The sequence below is a fragment of the Lepisma saccharinum genome, chromosome 1 (genome assembly GCF_977018435.1).
Source record: "Lepisma saccharinum chromosome 1, izLepSacc3.1, whole genome shotgun sequence".
In the NCBI taxonomy this organism is placed as follows: domain Eukaryota; kingdom Metazoa; phylum Arthropoda; class Insecta; order Zygentoma; family Lepismatidae; genus Lepisma; species Lepisma saccharinum.
Window position 1 is genome coordinate 181,035,337 of NC_139229.1, and position 22,613 is coordinate 181,057,949.

At 36.7% G+C, this 22,613-nt stretch overlaps 1 protein-coding gene across 1 annotated transcript; it reads left to right on the plus strand.

The window, feature by feature from the left end:
* The first annotated feature begins 1,129 nt into the window (after positions 1-1,129).
* On the plus strand, positions 1,130-20,124 carry Pomp (proteasome maturation protein). Its single transcript, XM_083126142.1, has 4 exons — positions 1,130-1,297; positions 11,773-11,873; positions 15,958-16,021; positions 19,563-20,124. The coding sequence occupies exons 1-4, from the start codon at positions 1,295-1,297 to the stop codon at positions 19,824-19,826; spliced, it is 432 nt and encodes a 143-aa protein (XP_082982268.1). The 5' UTR covers positions 1,130-1,294; the 3' UTR covers positions 19,827-20,124.
* Positions 20,125-22,613: the final 2,489 nt, after the last annotated feature.

Consider the following 22,613-nt stretch of genomic DNA (forward strand, 5'->3'; position numbering starts at 1 on the left):
TCCATGATTCGTCACCTGTTACAATCTTATATACGTCTTTTGAAGCACCACGATTGTATTTATTGAGCATTTGTTTGCACCAATTGACGCGAGCGTCTTTTTGAGTTTTTGTCAAATTGTGTGGGATCCAACGAGAACATACCTTTCTCACGGCTAAATGATCATGTAATATTTTATATATGCTGGTGGAACTAATGCCTATGGTTGCTTCAATCTCACAGTATATCACATGACGATCTTGCAGTGTTAGATTTTGCACAGCATCAATGTTTTCTTGAACAACAACTGATTTTGGACGACCTTCGCGAATCTCGTCGGTGAGCGAATGGCGGCCACGATTAAATTCGTTATACCAGCGTTTCACAGTGGCAAAGGATGGGGCTTCATCGCCAAATGTGGAAGTAAGTTGATCGATGCACTCTTGTCTTGATAATCCACGTCGAAAATCGCAAAAAATCATCGCACGAAAATGTTCACGAGTTAATTCCATTTTATTGTTGTCGCGCAATCTCCAAGGCAACATAAACAACACAAATCAAGCTATTGACAAAACATTTGAAGTACGTTATGGTCAATAATGCCAGTCGATTCCGTGCAAACGTGAAATCGTGCCTAACTTCAATCAGTGTTGCCAAGGCTCAAAATATAAATAGTGACCCTCGTATACACACACACGCGCGCGCACATATTCCCACCATCAGTGCAATAAAACTAAAAGAGTGAGATAAAATGAGATTTTTATTTCTCGACTGAACTTTCATCAAGGCTTTTGCCCCCCCCCCCTTACTCGAAGGGTCTGCGCACGCCTATGGCATTATTGTATTCATTTCTCGTAAAAGAAAGTGTGTGAACTGTTTTTCAGCTTTTTTTTTTTAAATCGCCAACTACGTCGATGTGTTCATTTTGTCAAAAGAGCACGAAACAGTTTGAGCCACTATCCAATTTTGCTAGAAACTGTCTAAACAGCTACTCGCCACATAATTGTCGAGTCGAGCAGACAATGCCAATAACTCGTCCCAGTAACTCTCCCGCTTACTCGACCAATATGTCGGAATATGTAGAGTTGCTCATTAACAACAGAGGCTGTTGTACCGTTGTACTAATCTGTGGTTGTACCGCTCCATGCAATGCGATGCGATGCACACCACATTACATCGCGTCGCATACGTCTGTGATCTTTGACAGTGAGGCCAAGGATACCAAGTTTATCCATTTTTGGGTTTTAGTTGTGAACATTGTGTTTTTAAATCTACCTGCCAAACAAAATAAGAAGAGAAGATAAAATACCTGTAAAATGGTAAGGAGATCGTACTTTATTTCTTCCCGTAACACATTTTTTTGCCAAGCGAATGACTGGGCAACTTTTTCATCAGTCATCCTGTCATTCTAGGCATGTTCTATGGTATCAATATATAAAGGGCTCTAAACAAGATAGTCTTGTGCCACAATTTATAATTTTCTATAAAAACGCTAATCACAAATTTGTGCTTACTGAAAAGGTTGATCTGAGAAAATTATACCGGGGCCAGTGACCAATCCTCTGAAATTACAACTTTTTGGTTTAATCTACAGATTTCGATGTTTTATGAATACGGTAGTTTTTATTATTTATTTTTATTAAAATTATTTCAAGCTGTGGAAACCAGAAATAGCAAGATATTTATCCCCGAAGTGTGACCACCGTACGTCCAGTCCCTACATCCCAGACCACTTTCAAATTTTGTTCAAGTAAAAACTAAAAGAAAAAGGTTCAATGTAAAATTACGAATGCATTTAATTTGCACCGCATTCCTTTCCAAATAAATCGATCGCATACGGAAGATAATCAGTATAACAAAAGTACAAGCATACCTTGAAATGTACAGTTCCTGTGGTTTCAGGGCCACCCATTTGATGAGTACTCAAGTCATATCCAAGTGGTTTTAAATACATATTCCTCCTTATGGCAACAAGACCAAAATAAAACAGGGCGTGAGGTGATTTGCCGTCAATGAGTGCACGAACTGTCTCAGATGTTGAATGATTTGCAGTTGAGTTTAGGAGTAGAAAACGATTGTTTGTTGTTTGACGACAAAAGAATCTACGTGGTATTAAAAGATATCACTGTGAAAAAAAAAACAACTAATTATTTGGGCGAGGCATGCGTCTGGGTCGTACATTGATTCAACCGTGGCAGCATGCAAAACATCCACCAGCGCTGAAGCAACCGACGATGGGGGAGGCGTATTGTTTCACGCACTGACGGCAATGAAGCATTTGTTGAAGACCCATGCTTACTGTTCCGTGCAAAGAAAGGGAAGGATGATTATCACCAAGAAATGGACAGACCAACTTTTGGCTCCTGGTTTAGTTGAAGTGATTCATAAATTGGAACCAAACAGAGAAATAGTAGCAGACAATTCACTACATTGTACGAGGCGTATTCGGAAAGTAAGTACCGAAAGTGTGTAAGAAATAAAGTAAAATAGTTTTGTACCTTTTTTTTATTTGCATTGCATTCTACAGACCTTAAACTACTTTTTCGCGTAGTTTTCACCATTTTTCAAGCATTTGTCATAGCGTGGCACTGGTTTTTGTATCCCATTGTCATAGAATGTTCCCGCCTGTGATGAAAGCCTTCCATGCACTCCTGCTTCGACGTCATCATCCTCGTCGAAATGCTGACCACAATTTTCGATATTCCAGGTGATCTGTCACAATTTCGTAGAGGACTGTTTTCTTGAAATTTGTGGAAATTCCATGGAAAGCGACGATATTGTGAAACTTCTGTTTTCACGAATTTCCGCGTCGACCGCACGCACCAAATTCTCGGTCACAACAGATGGCCGACTGCTCCTTGGCTCATCGTGAACTGTCTCACAACCTTCTTTAAACATCAAAAATAAAGATCTCTCACAGTTGACGGTGGATGTCTACCGGTTTCACGTTTCTTGCATTGAGAAAACGAATCATAGACCGGACTTCACAGTCGGCGGGCCGATTGATCTTCTTGAACATTTCAAACCTTCATAAAGCTACGAAGGAAAAGCATGACCTGCTCCCACGACTGCCTGTGGCTTACTAACGGATGAAGGACGTCAGCGAGAACTCACACAGTCGCGACTGCAGCGCTATAGCGGCAATATTTGCAAACTGTACTTACTTTACGAATACACCTCGTATATATCACCAATAACAAATCATGCTTTTTTGATAGTACAAACTTGAAGGGCGTGTATCCATCCGTACGTATTGCGAACGAAGCAACCAAGATTTTCGTAAATTTATTTCTTCCTAAAAGAGAAACAATAACTCATTAAATTCAAGAGGGGCCTGTCGTTTACTTTTACCTTTGTTTTTTCTTTTGCACCTGCACATGCGATTTATATTAAGTAGGGACACATTTATTACATAATCTATGTTCAGAAAGTACTTTAAAAATTGTAAAGAAGCAAAAATGCATTCCGCATGATATGCATGTACAGCCATTCTTTTATAACATACACCTCATAGCGAAAATTTAAAACTGTTTAAAATATCATATAAACTGCATAGCTAAGCAGCAAATAATCTAGAATAACTATTTCAAGCATTTATTTCTTATTTAATTTCATTTTTCATCACATTTCCTTACATTGAAGTTGGAACACTGAGATGTGATCAGTTGTTAGTTAAAATCAGCTGCTTTGTAAACAGCTGAACATAATCAAATCATCCAGTGAGCTGTTCTTCTCAGTTATATGAAGAAATATTGATGTCTGGAGTATTGTTTACACTCAAGAGTTATTGATTTATGTAAGTATTAAGCTGTTTATTTGTTTATTAAAAAGGGGAAGAACAAATGTCACGTCCGTTACAAAAAACGTGAATAAGTTTATATCACACCAACCCTAATAATGTGATGTAAGTGACTCTTGGTAGAAGTGGGGTTATGTGCATTGTTTATTGATTTCTAGTGTTTTCTGTTTTGTATAAAATAGCATTACCTGTGAAAATCCTGTAACGGACGTGACAAACTTTAGTGTAACGGACGTGACAAAAAAAATACTATATTTCTTGCTTGTTTTTCATATTTATTTTCCTCTCATTTAATTACTTTTAGAGCAGGGTCCATATTTCTGGCCTGATTTTCATATTTCTGTAACAGTAGAACTAAATTTTCTTTATTTATGTAATTCAAAATTTATTTGTTGTTGGGAGATAAGATTTAATTCAGTTTTCAGACCATACAAGATAGGATTAAATGTCTCATAAAATAGGTAGGCCTACCTAACCTAAAAAATATTTCTATAAATTAAAATGCAATTATATACTCGAAACTATAAGTTGTTTAATAAATAAGGATACAAGAACTAATGAGGCTGAATTAACAACACTCAGATATAAACACCATGTGCAACTAATAGCAGAGCTTCCGATTCCATTATGCTACAAAGAAATAAAACTTTCCACATACTTCAAAATGATATTAAACTGTTAATGAAAAGCAATAGTACCTATTTTTAACATGTTTTGATAATAAAACAACATTTTATTATGTTTAAAATCTATTTGAAACAAAACCAGCTAAAGCTGACCAACTTCAACATGTTTTTTCACAATTCTAACAGAAACTTATTAACAAAGGCATGACAATAATATAAATGTTCAACATTGCAACAAATGTTTATGTTAAATGTTACTTTTAGGTTATTTGGCCCTAAATTTATTTTTAGGTTATTTGGCTCTAAATTTATTGTTCTGTTTCAGATTATGGCTCCCACTCCCAACAAGACAAGAATGGCTAAATGTATAGAAGAGAGAAAAAAGAATCAAGAGCAACGGAAGGCTTATTTGGAGAAAGATAAATTGAGGAAGAGGAAAGTAAGAGAGAAGGAAAAAAATGAATTGACCAAAGATAAAAAACTGTTAGCTGAAAAAAGGCAGAAAGATAAAGAATGACGGCGGTTGTATAGAGCAAGAAAGAAGGTGATTCAAAATGGTGGTCAGAGTGAGCTCGGTTCATACAAAAGTTCAAGAACAAATGGCAAAGCAGTAAAGAGAATAAAAAATGCATTACCTAACAGTCCTACTAAGAAGGTTGCAATATTTAGAAAACTGGTAAGAGAAGACTTAGGTTCAGAATTAAAAAAGGATATTGTAAATGCTAAGAAAACTGGACCAAGAAAGATCCAATCAGATTGTCTTAAAAGGGTGAATGAGTTTCTCCAGTGCAATGAAATAAGTCGTCAAGCATCTGGGAAAAGAGACGTGAAATCAGTGAAAGACACTGTCACTGGTAAACGCAGTTTATACCAACTGAGACACATGGTAATGGGTATTGGCGAGGCCTATGAAGAATATAAACTCCTGTATCCACATGACCAAATTTCAAAAAGTAAGTTTTATAGCTTACGTCCAAAACATGTGCTCCCGGTTAGTGATATGCCTCACACAGTGTGTGTTTGCATTAAGCATGCAAATTTTTATGACAAACACTGTCTAAGGTAGCAGCCTGTTTTCCAAAAACTAACAACGAAGTGTTGAATGAAGTATGTTGTGACAGACGATAAAAAATGCATGCTTAATGTGTGTAATGAATGTACACATGATATCGGAGAACTCTTGCCTGAAGCAGAGGATTTCCAGAAACAAATTAAATGGAAGGAGTGGAAGAATGTAGACAACCGACCACAACTAGTTGAGAATTCCACATCACTGCACAGGCTAATAATATCATTAAATTCACAGTTGCGTGGCTTCAAAACTCATACTATATAAAAAAAATGAATGTCGCTATGTGACTGTTTGCCAAAGCAATGTGAAAGATGGTGATGTTAATGTAACTTTCTTAAAAACATATGACAATCGAGGCAAAGTTTTCAAAATCAGTGATGAAGGTGACAAAATTATCCTTTTCAAGGATATAATCAAAATACTGCCTGAACCACAAATAAAGCTAGTTGGAGACAGAATTATGTACCAATTTTCAAGCAGAATTAAGATTTTAGAAAAGTGATAATTTACGACCTGTGCTGAAAAAAAGCATAAATAGTCTATAGACCTAGTGTCCACAAAGGTGTAATGTCTTTTTTGTTACTCAACCTGCTTATTAAATCAGAATTAGTCCATAACTAGCAGAATGTAGCCTAATCTCTTTCCCAGACCTGTTTCTTTTATGTTAATTCACTAGAATTGTAGTATTAAACTTTTGCAAGTATGTATAACTATATTATTATTATGTATAAGGTTGTATTACATAATATTAGTGTTTTTTTCAAATAAAAACTGTCATTATAAATGATGCACTTTTTTGTCACGTCCGTTACAAATCCTTTGTCACGTCCGTTACAAAGTTAAACATTTTTCAATAAGACATCAAAACTTTTAACAGGTCATACTTTATAGTCTTAAAAGAGCATATATTAACATTACTATAACAAATATTTACCAGTTAATTTGTCTGTCCAATTAACAGAAACTATGGAAAACCCAACCCTATGTTCATTACAGGGTGTTTTACACGTCACGTCCGTTACACCTCTTTCATATCAGATAAAATCAAATACAGTTAAGTATTTGGCATGACAATTTTTGTGACTGTACATTTCAGTGAGTACAACCTTTCTCAATAATTAAAATGGATACAAATCTTAATTAGTGTATTTTTTAATACTTTTACGTTGTGTACGTGTCACGTCCGTTACAAAAGAATGGCTGTGTACGGGTTTTGATATGTTAAGGGGTTGGCAATACTGCCGATTCTCTCAATGTCTGCAACACAAAGAGCTCGCTGGTTCACGCAAGACTGGCACAGATGATTCTGAGCTCCCTTCTCGTGCGGATCAATACATAAAACCTGCTCCAAAGTTAACCTGACGCGGAGCTTAGAGTGCTGCATGAGGCCACTTTCGCTCGCTCAAACTGGTTCAAGTCTCCCATGCTCGAGCGCACTCGTAGTGGAATGATTGGCAACATCCCATATTTCGGAGCCTAATAAGCAGCACTGTCAACCTAAATAAAACCCACTTTATGCACTTACAATTCTAAATTTTAATTCTGTAAATACAATATTGATTGGATTGATTTGTTGTTTTAAGTCCACTTTATGCACAGTAAGGCTAATCGGGACTGGACCTACAGTTTAAAGTGGGATCCGAACCACTATGTGCCTACACCGGGAATCGAACCCGGGACCCCTTGCTTACAAGGCGATGACGCTAAGTAAATACAATATACATGAAAGTGTGCAATATCTACAAACCAAAACGTAAAATGGATACACATGCTGACAGACCTGCCTAAGCAATTACAAATATCGTATCACAGTGCAGCAAGTATGTTCACTTACCGAAAAAGTTAATCATATTCTGGGAAATATAAAATGCAGTTATAACATTCACACTAACGTCATTTTAATGTGACAATTGTAGAAACATAAAATGTCAGCTAGGTAGTTTCGGCCCATAATATTTTATTTTATTTTCACATATCTCGGTAAGATATTCAAAACTGCATTTTAACATGGATATGATGACTATGTTCACTTAATTTTCAATTTCACTTTGGTTCTCACTTCACGATCCATATTTGAGGCCCCACTACAATAGAAGAATGTCGGAAATACACGTTCTAATAGTGTTCGAGTGTATTATATGTATATACATACATATAGAAAAAATTCATACCATTACCCATTATTCACCATTGTCCTTGTTTCTTTTGTCTTCTGGACCAGGAATATATTCATCATCATCATCATCTCTGTTAGAACTCGAATTGCTTGTAAGTTTTATTCTTTTTCTAAAACCTGAAGAACTAACATCACAAGTCAATCTTGAAATAACATTTAAGCTTGAGCGTGGGGAGGAAGAAGCAGCTCATCAACATTTTCAGAAAATTAACTATGGCAGATGAGAGAGTATCTACTAATGAAGCTTACTAATATGTATAATTGAATTTTGACAAAAGTCTGTCATCTTGCACCGAACCCTTCATATACAGGCCTGCTATATGATTCAGCGGATTTCAAGTCACTGTATTTTACAAAGTATTACACATACAATAATGATTTATACATGAAAAGAACTGGAAACTCACAAAGTTTTCATGTGACACACGCCATGTCGCAGCATGAGTGCAGTGCTGTTACAAAATGGCGACAATGCAGGAAAGGAGCTTTGGTGTTTTGGAATATGCAAGGTGTTCATCTGTTACTACAGTGCAACGTGCATTCAGAAGAGAGTCCAGAACCCATTTACGCTTGCTGATTTTCTCTGCTGGAATTGAATTTATTTAATATTCCAGGACTTTTAACAACCCTGACATCAAGTGGTGGGAACATACTTTAATTTGAACAAAGCACACTGCATTGTTGAAGTTCAAGGTATGAGCATGCAGAGAGGAAGATGAAATAGATGTTCTACTTCAATACCACAATTTATTGTGCATGTGATGAAAACAGGAAATCAGTGATAATGCAAAATATTCAACGTTAATAATAACCCATGGCTCGACAGCCCATGAGGGCCTTGGCTTATCTCCCAACTGCCAGTCTCCCTCCCACAATCCTACCTAAAGTAAAAATCACGAACCTTCCGACCCTCTGTAAACAACCGTATCACTTCGAGTAACGTATCACTCCGCGCCAGCTGTTCGTGAATGGTGCGGCCATCATATGCTGCTCACTCGCAACCTTTAATTTTACGTAACATGGAAAAACGTATTCTTCTTTTAACTGATAATTTACACATTGAAGTATAATAAAATTTCTACAAGTGATTAAATACGTGTTCTTGTTCAAGAATGAACATATTTTTCTACGCCAAAAGTCCCATTTATCTGACACTGGGTTAACAGATCCCCCTCCCCCCTCCTCTCTCAGTATGACAGCACCAAAGTTATACAAGAGAGAGAGAGAGATTCGTTTCAGTAAATTCAAGTCTTTATTGCCCAACATTGTTGACATGTAGAGTATTGTTTTCTCCTTTGTGCAGCAAATATACCGCAAGTTTTAGCAGAAGCTAAACAAAGATAAGCAGGGTGATGAAAATAGATTGTTTATCTTTCTCTCGGTTTCTCGTGCACAAGAAGGCGATAATAAGCGCATTATTTACGCACGTCTCATGCAAGTAATGTATTTTCTTACCTTGATTCAGCAGTTCCTTTTTGAACTTGAGGCATTTTCGGCGCTAGACATCATCCTGTCAGAGTACGGTCTGTCAAATTTGCTTCCCAAAAAGGAACTCAACGTGGCACAGGATGCGATTTAACGTCGACTGCTAAAATTGGGGAGATCGTCATCAATCATCACTATCAACATCTTCCCCACAGTGCACAGGACGGCTCCTTGATTGAAAGAATACGAAAGCACCTCGCGTTGTATTGCGCTTATCTCAAAATCGGTGTACTTGTTTATACGAGCAACAACGTGTTTTTTCGCAGGACTGACAACTTGACCGGTCGTTTTCCTTTCTTTCATCGCACCGAAAACACAAAGACGCAGACACACAATTACACTTGGACACCAACTTCACTGCTTGCTCAGGATAGCACCGACACAACGTCGCATAAACGTTAAGAACAACCTGCTTCTTGCCACTTTTCAAACGGCTGTATTTCCGAATAACTACTCTGAAAACACGGGAGACCTTCCTGCATGCATGGAAGTCGCCATGTTCGAAACTGGCGCTATTTTCTTGCTGTTCACGTGATCGATTGTAATTTATATAATAATCACGTATTATTATTATAAATAGAAACCTTTAATGAAAATATATTTTAAAATGTATAATCCAATGTAATTTACACGTTTCTCTTCCATTAGCATACTTTCATAGAACGGACTACATGATGCGGAAGAAATCCGTTATTAGGCTGTTGCCAACCTCAATACTTCTCACTAAGTCAAGTACAGAAAACGGAAGTGGTATGTCGAATGTCGGCATATGATAGTGCGATTTCACATTGTCAGTGACGATCCTCCGGGATGGGGGAGGTGGTGGGACGAAGGAGTCTATCTATAATTCAGAGGTGTTCACCATCCGGATGGTGACATCCTCACACTCCGGAACACTTTTGTGGGTGAAGGAAGGCAGGCCGTAGGGTGAGGGAGGTTGATTTAAAATGAACACCTCTCAACAAGAGAGAAGAAAAATGTGACAATATTTAAAAATTCACCCGCAAATATGCATTTTATTTTATATGTAGCGTACAATAAAATGTGACTGCCTCAAAATATTTCTGTATTCTACAGTCTTCTTTCCCCACTTTTATGCTTCTCTAAGTTGCCGTTTTAGTTTCCCTTGGTGTCTTTCTGCATAATCCATCGTTTTTGAACGGGATGAAAAGGACATACGAGTGTGTTTTTGGATGAAATAACTTTAGATATGTTGAAGTACACTCTGGAGGATACTGGAATGTGTGACACTGAGGTGTAGATCGACCACGCTGTGACACGCACATTTGTCATTAGTTACGAGATGATGACGGATAGGTGATATTTGAATTGCAAATTAGTTAGCCGTCACCGTGACGGAGTGGTTAGCACATCGGGCTACGACGCCAGGGGTCCCGGGTTCGAATCGTGGCCTGGGCATGAATGTTTGTGAATGTCCATTCATCGATTTCATCATATCATCATCATTCATCCCCATCTTCGCAAATTAGCCATAAGAGGCACAAGAGGGGAAGTAAAATAAAGCAAATCAAATGAGTTAGTTTCATTATTTTATCTAATTAATAATTATTAATTTAGTCAATCAAATCATATGTAGCTATTAGCTTACTTTCATTATCTATAATAATAAATCATAACACTTTCAAACATCAAATAAATTTAATGAAACGACCCCGGTTTCTAAACTTAATTTATCTCAGTGTGTCACATTCTTCTAGCAAGGTTTTTTTTTTTTTAGTAAAATATGAGAGAAAATTAATCCTTTGGTACGGAACCGTCTTACTCCTGGGGATAAGATGTCAATTTTGTATTTGATTTTTTTTTAATTTAGCGTTGCTTTTCTTCCACTTTTGGCTAATCCCGACGATGAGAATGAGTGATCGTCAGATGAAATTGATGAAGGGACACTCACAAATAATACCCATGCCGGGATTCGAGCCAGGGAACTTCGGTGATGAGTCTGAAAGTCGGCCACCAGGCAAGATGTACATTTTTTTTTTTTTACATACATTCAATAACTTTCAACAGGTCATCAGTGATACACTGCTTATTCCGGATCTGTTGACAAATGGAAATGTTTTTACACCTTGTAGGCTATGTGGATTATTTTTTTCTTCATACGTTTGCAACACTGTTAGGGTACACGTGCTTTTGTTTACAGAAGGTCTGAAGTTCTATGATTCTCACTTTAGAGGTGTCGAGATCTTCAACCAGTATTGGGGTGATGTGGGGTCAGCACATCGAATCCGTGACCGGGATACGCTAGTCGCTCGTAGCTCCGCAATTTCCTCACGATGGTGGGTTGTCACTGGTCTTATACACAGGCTGAGAACCCAGGTGGACTTGAACTTATGCCATCCCGCAGTCAGAGGCCAAAGCACGGCACCTTAGACCGCACGGCCATGGAGGAGAACCAACATTTACTTATAGCATAAAATAAAGTTCATTGCTTGTAGTTTAGGGACTTATTCCAGATTTCAATACCAAATAGGTAACAACGAAATGTGTGAATTTTTCACTGACTTGTAATATGTCCTTATCTTATTATTAACTATCTTTGCCCACTGTATTTTAATTGAATTGTTAAATTACATATTTCTAATTATTTTACCATGCTTGTACAATTTTTATTGCAGAGTTTTGGATTTAATGCTATCGCGAAGCCACAGCAGCATGTATCTGCAACAGATGATTTGAAAGAGGGCCTTTGTGGCATACCTAATGCCATGACATATGGGTAAGGTTTCATATTTTTTTGAAAAGAAAATTATACCTTCGTTCGCTCAAATGGATCACAAACTTAATTCAAGCTTGTGGTTGTAACCATGAAGTGAAAACATGAGAGTTAGAGCAACAGTTATAGACATTTTTTTAAAAAAAAAAACAGAATTCAGGTTCGGCATAGAAATATAAAATAGAAGGGTATGGTGTATGGAATTGTGGAATGTATGAACAATCCAGTCTTGGAGAGCAAGCAAACATCCTAAACGACAGCATCATCCTACATGTGTTTTAGTCAGAGCACATACATTTGTATTACAGTAAGAACAGAGTTGCACATGTATTGCCCTATGAACTAGGGATGGCCAAATCCGGATAGTAATAATGGAGAATCCGGATTTCAAATTTGATCCATCCTGGATCATGCTTATTTTAAATGTTTAAATAGCACCTTACTAAGTCTACTGAATATGTTTGCATCTAATCCCAAACTGAGAAATTGGAATAGTTGGCTAACTTAAAAGCAATGTGATCAGTTTTGTTGCAGTAGTATTGTACAACAGTTCTTTGTTTCTGCCAAACATGCCTACATTACTCGATGGCTCCTTATCTGTCGTAGCAGTTGCACAAGAGTGATATTTTGATAGATTGGACAAGTTCGCACTTTAGTTTAATCCACAAGCAATTTCTGGCACTGAAAGAATATAATAATTTGCATCTGCTTCCTGAGATTACATGCTTCGGAGCTCAAACAATGAAATCGTATACAACACAAAATGTCACATATATGTTTCTTTCTGCTTTCGACCGAACTTTTCTTACTCGCATGCATGGGTGGCATGGGGAAGATGGTACAAAGGGGTTTTTCAGCACCCCTTAATTTTCGTCTGCATCTTCCATGTTACGTTATGTATGACTTACTAAAACCTTGTCGTGACATTGAAGTAACACCGCTGTCATTGTAGACAACAGACATTGATCCTAAACCGAAAGAGAACCCGCATTTGCTTTCCTCTAGGGCGGTCTCTACAATTATTAGTGGCTGTTGTCTTTCTTCCACCATTATTATTTTTTGTTAAACATTTCTTTTTCTTTTTTAAGGCACAGTATATGGTCATTGGTCTGTTTGTTTAAAATTACAAAACATGTGCTTGTAGTGGCCCAAACAAACAAAACTGAAACAAGTCTTCAGTTTCATTGGCATATTTTCATAAAAGCGTGGAAAATGAAGGTCAATCAAAAATTATATATTTCACACACATAAATTCATTTCAGTCACAATAATGTGTGTTAATTAATGGATGAACATGATAAAGCAATGTTTTTTGAGGGAACAACGCTATTATTGGGTAAAATGTGACTTGTTTCCCTCCCTGGATAAAAATACCTTCCTTGCCTCACCCTGGAAAAAATCCTGCGGTCATCCATGTTAAAAGCCTATTCAATGTTCATTGGTATTTGATGTTATGGTTAAAGAATGCATGTTTTCTTTATTTTCAACATCACACCCCCAAAATTTCATTCCGTGCCCCCTCAGCATACCTACATGATTAATACTGGCGCCACCACTGCTCTCGTATCATCGTACAAAAAAATATTCTGATTACATCTGATTGTTGCGAAACTGATCTGATGTACCAACTTTTTGTTAACCTGTACCAATTATTTTATGATCAAAAATGAAAACATAAAGTAGGGCAATCATTTCATAAAAGAAGGGAAATCTACTATATTACTAAGCACAATCGGCTTCTTTCATGTGTGGCGTGGTGCCAGAAAATTTTGACTGGCTGGGCAGGAGCCAAATACTGATAAATTAGGGTTGGCAGATATAAAGTTTGAGTTTCACACAGAAATTCACTTGCAATCTCCCGAATTTCTTTCACCTTTCCTCATTGCTATTGTACATCTTATTTTTCCCTTCCACCATTCTTCTCTGCTTGTATTACCCCCCTCCCCCCCTCTCTCTGTGTTTTAAAATACACATCTGCATGCACGAGTAATTCGTTCACCAAATCTTCTGATAAAAATTCTCTCTATCCCCTCCAGTCTAGAAAAAAGTAGCGAAAGTCACCTGTTGTAAAGCCTCTTTGTTATCATTCCTGTCGAATCACACTTTAAACTGTAGGTCCACTGCCGATTAGCCTTACTGTGCATAAAGTGGACTTAAAACACCAACTGTGTTTCCTGTGTCAATCTTGATATGGCCTCCTTACTTCTCTCATTTATGTGTCCCTTCCTTGATGCCCTTCATTTGCTCAGTATGTACTTTGCTTTGTACAGTCATGGACACTTGAAAGTTAATGGAATTGTTATAACCCAGAAGTATCCTTGACTGTACAGGGGATATTTTATCTTATCCTTTTAAATTAAGAAGAAATTTATCATAGCCCATACTTTATTAGTTGAACGACATATTACATTAATTGATTTGATTTATTTGTTGTATTTAACTTCGCTTTTCTTCCACTTTTGGCTAATCGCGAAAATGAGGATGAATTCTGAATAGATGAAACAAACGAAGGGACAATCACAAACATATGGGCAGAGCACAAAACCACAAAAGAGGTCCACGTAGGATTGTATTGGCTGTGAGTCCTGACGCCATAGTCTCGTTAGTCTGCTAAATGCAGTCCAGGGTGTACTACGTGGAAGACAGTCTGATATTAGCTTGGTAGATTAGAATATATTGTTAAATTCACGAGACAATTATTGAAAAATATGGATCAAAATCCATTTTCCCTCCAAAATTCCCTTTCCCTCTGTAATCCGTTATCCTTCCAGGACCTGTCTTGCCTCCGTAATTCTTCTCACTCCGAAATCCTGATAGTATATTTTCCGAGTCGGGATTTCGGATTTTTTTGGCCATCCTTGCTATGAACCCTATGCCAATAATGTGGGAGGCACCAAATATCATCTGAGCCATGTCCAAATCGCAAGCTGTTGTCCTCGGCAGCACCGTTCCATCAAAACTACATCAGATTGTTTCAACAAGAAAAGTCTGGACTAGCAGAACATATTACCGAGGGTCACTCGATTTTATTTGCTGATAGCCAAATGTACTGGTTACTGGGACCAACAAGTAAAGGAAGCACAAATCTCAACAGGGACATGGGACTCCAGCTCAGTCACTTCTGTACCCACGTCTCCGAAAAAACACAACATCCACTAATAAAACACCAGGATCTAGAGTGAACCAATAGCAAGACAGAATCTAAACTCCTCCCCATCATACTTGCATATTTAACTTTATGCTGGTCTCCAATTCTACATTCCCTGATGATAAAATCAATGTATGCACTCGAATTGTTGTGTGCTAAAGCCGATTTCAACCTGGGTGGTAACTCGAACACTTATTCGAAACATATGAGTTATATTAAACTGGAAGTTGTGTTATTATCATTGAGCTGTAACTATACATGGTGGCTAAAAATGTGTAACAAATTATCATTTTAAAAGAATCAATGAAATTCAGGTACAAAGACCCAAAAAAAAAGTGTGTTGTAAGCATTTTAAGACTAATTCTCTTTATTTTAAGTTACAGTTACAGAACCAGTCTGTTGCCACAAGCAGCTTCTAAAATACTTAAATAGGAAATTATTATCTTACTTTCATGAGAAGTAAGACAACATAATACATAATGTTCTCCAAATGAAGTACAAAGAACAATTGGACTCTGTTTTGATGTGAAAATTTTATACGAGAAGTTCTAGCATTGTACTTAAAAATCTATATAAAGTTTACATTTTTTTGTCAAAAAGTTTCTTTTACATTGAGGGACAAATGTGTACATTTATACATACTGTGCCAAAAAAAACAACATAAAACGTATAAGCAACATTATGCAGGTTTTCCTTCTTAAAAATCACAGACTGTGATATGAATTTTAAAATTTAAAAAAGTCATCAAAAGTGTTTTTTTTTTTCAAATAAAAATTAAGATTTTTATGCACCTTGATCATTGCCATTCCTTAAAACGTCTAGATTAGAGTAAAAGTTGGAATTAAAGTGATGTCCACTATCTATTTTCAAAAAGATTATGTACATGTTTGTGTAATTAGTTGTTTTCCAATGATTTTAATAGCATTTTAAAATTTTCAGCCTCTGTACTGGCACTAAAGACAACCTGACACCAACTCATTCTCTTCAGCAGCGTGAGGCAATGGTAAGTAAATATGTTTAGGCTCTTAAGTTCCACTGGTTTGGTTCATGGTGTGAAATCACTGCAGAAAAGGGGGAGAAGGAGCAGACAGACAGACACACACACACACATGTATATATATATATATATATGTATGTATATTGTGTGTGTGTGTGTGTCATTAAGTATGTGTCAATTATGAAATAATTTGGTTCGCTTTGGTTTGAACTCCGACTGCGGTATGGCATGGTTCGAGTGTCTGGGTTCTCGGTCTGTGTATAGGACTGATGGCAACCCAACATATTGAGGAAATTGGGGAGCTACGAGTGAGTAGCGTAATCCGGTCTCGGAAATCTCCTATAACGGCTGAGGGTTCGATGTGCTGACCACACGTCACCCCAATACTGGTTGAAGAACTCCACACCTCTAGGTAGGATTGGGGGAGGGCGATAGGCCAAGGGCTGTGGAGCCATGCATTATTATTATTATGAAATAAATTATAAAATATACAATGTATCATATCAACTGTCCTTAATTTAAAATTTGATTGCAAATTGAATATTTTAATTTAGTCTACTACTACTATGAACAATGATTTGCATGACTAAGGGGGAGGGGCAAAAACTAACAGACATTAAGAATATAATAGTTTTCTATATAAAATTCACGTCTAAATGCTATCATGTGTTTTATTTATATACTTTGCGGTATATATATATATATATATATACATGTGTGTGTGTGTGTGTCATTAAGTATGTGTCAATTATGAAATAATTTGGTTCGCTTTGGTTTGAACTCCGACTGCGGTATGGCATGGTTCGAGTGTCTGGGTTCTCGGTCTGTGTATAGGACTGATGGCAACCCAACATATTGAGGAAATTGGGGAGCTACGAGTGAGTAGCGTAATCCGGTCTCGGAAATCTCCTATAACGGCTGAGGGTTCGATGTGCTGACCACACGTCACCCCAATACTGGTTGAAGAACTCCACACCTCTAGGTAGGATTGGGGGAGGGCGATAGGCCAAGGGCTGTGGAGCCATGCATTATTATTATTATGAAATAAATTATAAAATATACAATGTATCATATCAACTGTCCTTAATTTAAAATTTGATTGCAAATTGAATATTTTAATTTAGTCTACTACTACTATGAACAATGATTTGCATGACTAAGGGGGAGGGGCAAAAACTAACAGACATTAAGAATATAATAGTTTTCTATATAAAATTCACGTCTAAATGCTATCATGTGTTTTATTTATATACTTTGCGGTAGCTGACGAAAGGCGATGAGAAATGGAGAAGATATAACAAGTCAAACTAATTTCTGCGTTCTGGGGATTGCTGGGTTGAGTGTCCTTGAGATGGGCCTCTTTGTTGTCATTCTCTGCATATGTTTTCGATATTAAAGTATATCCGACTCGCAAACTAATTGTTTGTTTGTTGTTAGAAGAAACCCCCCCCCAAAAAAAAAGTTAGGTGGGAGGGAAATTTCAGTTTAAGATTGTTTGGGGGGGATTCCCCTGGATTTCGCACCATGGTTTGGTTCCAGCATTGTCATTATGTAGATACACTTTCTACATGAATTCTCCACAAATCTTGAAGTACGCACTGAGGGGGCATGATTTTTTTTCATATCATATAATTCCATATGAACATTACCATCAGTATTATTCTTATTATCATGAGACATACTGTATTTTCACTTACGATAATAATGTATTACTTAAATGCTGTCAAACTTAAATCTTATGGTATAAGTGAAAACTGTTTCTAATTATCACAAGAGTAATGATGAGCAGGGCTATGCATTTTGGGCAGCAAAATTGCAATTTGGGACTTTGTTTCACTTATTTTTGCATTAAATGTTATATGGAGTAAACCTTCAAGTATTAAGCTCCATAAGTTGGCTGTGATTCAAAATGAAGTGTAAATAAATAGCCTGCGTAAGAGCTCTTGAGGACCAGTACCTACATACTGACTGTCAAACTTTAAAGAAATGGGACATTCCCCGCTAAACCCCAGAGCAGGGTACTGATCACATCATCTTCAAAATGTCAGAGATCGAAGAATGTGTGGGGCCCTATCTACACGTTCCCTACCTGTATGTGCCTCGTGGCATGGTGCAAACTGCATTGGGGGGGGGGCTTTACCTACCTTTTTTACCTAATTGTCGCAAATTGTGTATAAGTACTATTGTTTTCATTATTAACGTTGTGTATAAGTATTATTGTTTTCATTATTACATATATAGTAAGTTATATATAATCAAAAAGCAGTGGTTGAATAGTAATAGCTAGGGTATGGATTTTTAGTTACTAAAAAACTTAATTATATTTATTTTTTATGTTCTAAAAACAGTGGAAAATTTAAATCTCAAAAACATGGAACATATCTGTTCTGTGATACAGAAAACTTGTTCAGCAAACAAAAAGAAAAAGGCAGTTAAGTATTTATGAAAGGCATCTTACCACACAGCCAGTCATTCTAACATCATGGGTGTCTTGGAAGTGTTAGCCTGAGAAATAAAAATCAGACATGGCCAAATGAACTTTCAAAATAAGAATTGGAGTATTATTGTTTGTAATATTTGATAGTGGTTATGCAAACCATTGATATTCAAGTCTTAGGATGCTTTTTCACTGAGTTGAGATATGGGGGCTGTCATCTTCTGCATCAAAGCATAACGTTACACAAGAAATATGAATCATCTTACCCTATACTATACCTTGGTTTGATGTATATTTTATTGTTGCACAAATTCAAAGACTCCAGGTCAACATAACACAAGCAGTGGAACTCATGTCATACTCTCCTGCATTTTTCATTTCATCATTCACCACCTCCTTTAGCCACAGGCCAGTGAAAAAAACTTATACACTCAGTGGTGTGCATCTTCTTTTTTTTTTGTAGACAGTCCATTATTTTCTTTTTTCTTGCATTTGAATTTTTTTAGCACACTTGTCTAAATGGGTTATGACCAGGGCTAGACAAGACAAAAATAATTTAGGTGACAGTCCCTTTTTCTCCGGAGACAGCATTTTTTTTTCAAGTATGAGCTAAGAAAGCCATGAATCCAACTAAGATAAGCTTTAAACATTTAATTTATTAATTAATGCAAGACTGGATTAAAAGTAATTAATTCTATCGCTGGAGCTACCTTCCTAAAGAATGCTCAACTGGTAACAGCATGACTGTGCATTACATTCTAATATTTGGCTGACTCTACCATATTGCTGCAGATTTCACAATTCGGCTAGCAACTGTTCAAAAATTTATAATAACATGTTTATTATTGCGATTTAATGATACACATAATACAGAAAAGACACAAATGTGAAAAAACACATACCATACTCATTATTTAAAAAAAAAGATCATGGAAATTTCCATAAGCGAACTTGAAATATTAAAAAAAAATTAAAAATTGAGGCTCCATAGCGACCAGATGCCCTGTATTTTTCTATCCCTGGTTGTGACCCACCCTTCAACCCCCCTTGCATGCAGCTTGTATACACAGTTGGAGATATATGTAATTACCAATGTCTTGTTCTTCTCAGCATTTTCAAATGAAGGAGCAAGTGGATTTCCTAATGGCACGCAACTCGCAAGGCCTCCATGCCCCTCTGCGTCTGATGATGGAGCGCTCGGCAGCCAAGCAGGTGGGACACCTTCCTTTCTTGCCTTCGTCAAACTTCATGCTTGACGTCCTCACTCACAGGGATGAAACAATTGATTTCACGGACATTCTTAATATCCCAGAATTCCAGGAGCAGGTTGGGCAACCGCATGCAGTGATGGAGAAGAAGTCTGGTATTCTATAGGTGGTCCACTGTAAAAACAAATTTTTCTGCATTTCTTTTTACAACTATATCATATGTCATTCTGGTTGATTTTCCTGATTTGAAATACAATATTTGTCCTTTTTCTTCTTAAAATTTCCGTATTCTATGATCGTTCTGGATGACAATTTGCAGTGTTCACTTTTTTTCTCAATTCCAACTAAATTTGCATACCATTACTTGAAAGCTGTGCCCATTGTTTGTGGATTTTAATAGACATGGCATTGCTCAATATTGTTAACCAGTTTGTAGTTTTGAAATAAATTCGTTTTTTGTAAAATGTGTCTTCTCTTTTCAAAATTTTTATCTAGATTTCATGTGTATGTTTGAAAATTCTCCATTATTTAAAATTCTGGATAGAAAAATAATGGTATGCCTCACATATGTATGTTTTAATCTTTAGAGAACTGGTGGTAGTTGCACTTATCAGCACTTGTATTTGCCAAAGGACAGCCAGTAGCTATGTTTACCACTTCCACGTCATTTCTTGATAATTTAGTTCTATCTTTTTTGTTCATTTAGAACAAGATATCCATTGTTACTATTATTGATCCCTCCCAGCACCGCAAATTATTGGGTGGATATTATAAATGTGCTATCATATTTAATCTTCAACCATCTCTTTTGGCTGATATATTTTACTTTTACATGTAATAATGAAAACAAAAGGAAGTATTCACAATGTGGGATCCAGTGGGATATGTGAAAATTTTCGAAAATTTGCATTATTTTCATTTTTTTCCTAAAATAGTGGTACGGACATTACATGTACTCAAAGAGTGGTCTTTTGTCATTCTTTTCTGTAAATTTGGTGCATCAAACGATGCTAAAAAAGATTTTCTGGATTTTTTTTGTAAGCTGGTAACAATGATTTGCTTATACATTTTTTTTTGCCCCACCACTGCTAGATACTTCATTTTTTAGTGTACTTTGGTCTATTGCGGTGACCACAAAAGCATGCCAAATACCATATAATACAATGTGTAAATTCACCTCCGCTAAAGGTCTGTCAAACTGATATCATCTGTATGTAGAAATTTTAGTGAAAAATGTAGTCTTGATCAGGATTCGAACCCGCTTCTCTGGCATACTGCTCCATTCATGTACAGCTGAGCTACTGAGCCAGCCTGAGTTCTCCTGTGGGGCCAAATCTTAATGGATATCATCTCTATATGACAATTACTTCTAGAGCTATGATTCTTTTGTACTTTCACACAAGTTTGAAAAACCCATCCCTGGAAATTGCAAAGAGTTCAATTTTACCACAATATTTTGAATTTTCACATAAAAACACACACATGCATCCTTGGACTGAAATGAGTTCTGGGGGGGGCAAACATTGACAGCCAAGTGCACCTGCAGGGGGCAATTACTGACCACAACTTCAAATTTTATGCAAATAAAAATACTTTTCGTAAAATTTTCTTGATCGCTTTGCTCGCAATGCCGGCTTTTCTTAGTCTTATCAAGTTCATAACTGTAGCTAAAGGCAGCGGGAGTCTGCCTTGGGTGCAGAACGATCTAAATGAAAAGAAGTTGTAAAATTGTTTGATTGATTTGTGGTTTTAAGTCCACTTTATGCACAGAGAGGCTAATCGGGACTGGGACTGGGATCCGAACCACTGTGCCATGTGCATCCACCGGGTATCGAACCCGGGATCCATTGATCACAAGGCGATGATGTTACCACTACACCATCGAGGAGGCACAAAAGTTCTAAAAGAGAGAATGAATTGGCATCCCGTGAAATTATTTGCACCCTATTAAATCAATATTGATTACAGCCTGCAAAAAAAAGCTAATCCAAAAATTTTCTTGCTCGCTTCGCTCCTAATTAGTTTTAGTTGATTTTGTTTTAAATGCGTGAACAATTGTTTTGAGAAAAGTGAACGGGCACATTTGAGAGACAATTTATGTAATTTTTGCTGTTGGTTTATTGTGAGATGGATGAATTGGATGTAAAATATATTAAAATAATATATGTTGTAGTCAGTACGTACACAATTTAGTGTCCATGTCGTTCCATGTTCCATATATGTGAAACATATATCGTGCATGAAAGTTATACATGTTAATGTAAAAAATAATTATATTTAGAATGCATTTATCAAGCATTTTCTCTCTTTCAAAAATAGTTTGTGTGCTTGTTTTCCATTATTAATTTGTGCGAGCCGTTGGCTGTATGCACTACATGATGGTGTGTTGAAAAGATAATTTGAATAGTTTGTTCGAACACAAATCCTATAGCACCAAGTTCTACCCCCTTTTTGCATAATTTACGAGGGTAATAACGTCTTTGATACCACCACCACCACCACACAAGACACTTTTTTGAAGTTTCTTCAATGAAATTCATTTGACTTTTTGAGTTCTGAGATACATTTTTCATTCCAAATTATTTCATTATTCACTGCAACACGCAGGACAAGAATGCGCAATCATCACAGGTTCGAATCCTAGCCTGGATTTTTCATATGAGGTCCCTTCATCAATCTCATCATATCATGACTCATCCTCATTTTCGCGATAACCAAATGTGGCAGAAAAGTGAAGTAAAATAAACCAAACCAACAACAATATGAACGTGCTTTCTCTTGCTCAAATAAATACATCTGTATTTATGACTGTTAGAGGCCAAGAGTAGTATATTTAAAGAAAACACTACTAAAACGAGAGCGAGAGAGAGCATGAGCACATTTTTGCAATTTAATCATTATATATTCCATATTTGAAAAAAAAAGAAAGCATAACATTATTGTCTGCACATAA

Coding starts and splice junctions, on each gene's coding strand:
- Pomp (XM_083126142.1), top strand. Junction 11,874..15,957: donor CCTAATGCCATGACATATGG/GTAAGGTTTCAT, acceptor TAAAATTTTCAG/CCTCTGTACTGGCACTAAAG. Junction 16,022..19,562: donor TTCAGCAGCGTGAGGCAATG/GTAAGTAAATAT, acceptor TGTTCTTCTCAG/CATTTTCAAATGAAGGAGCA.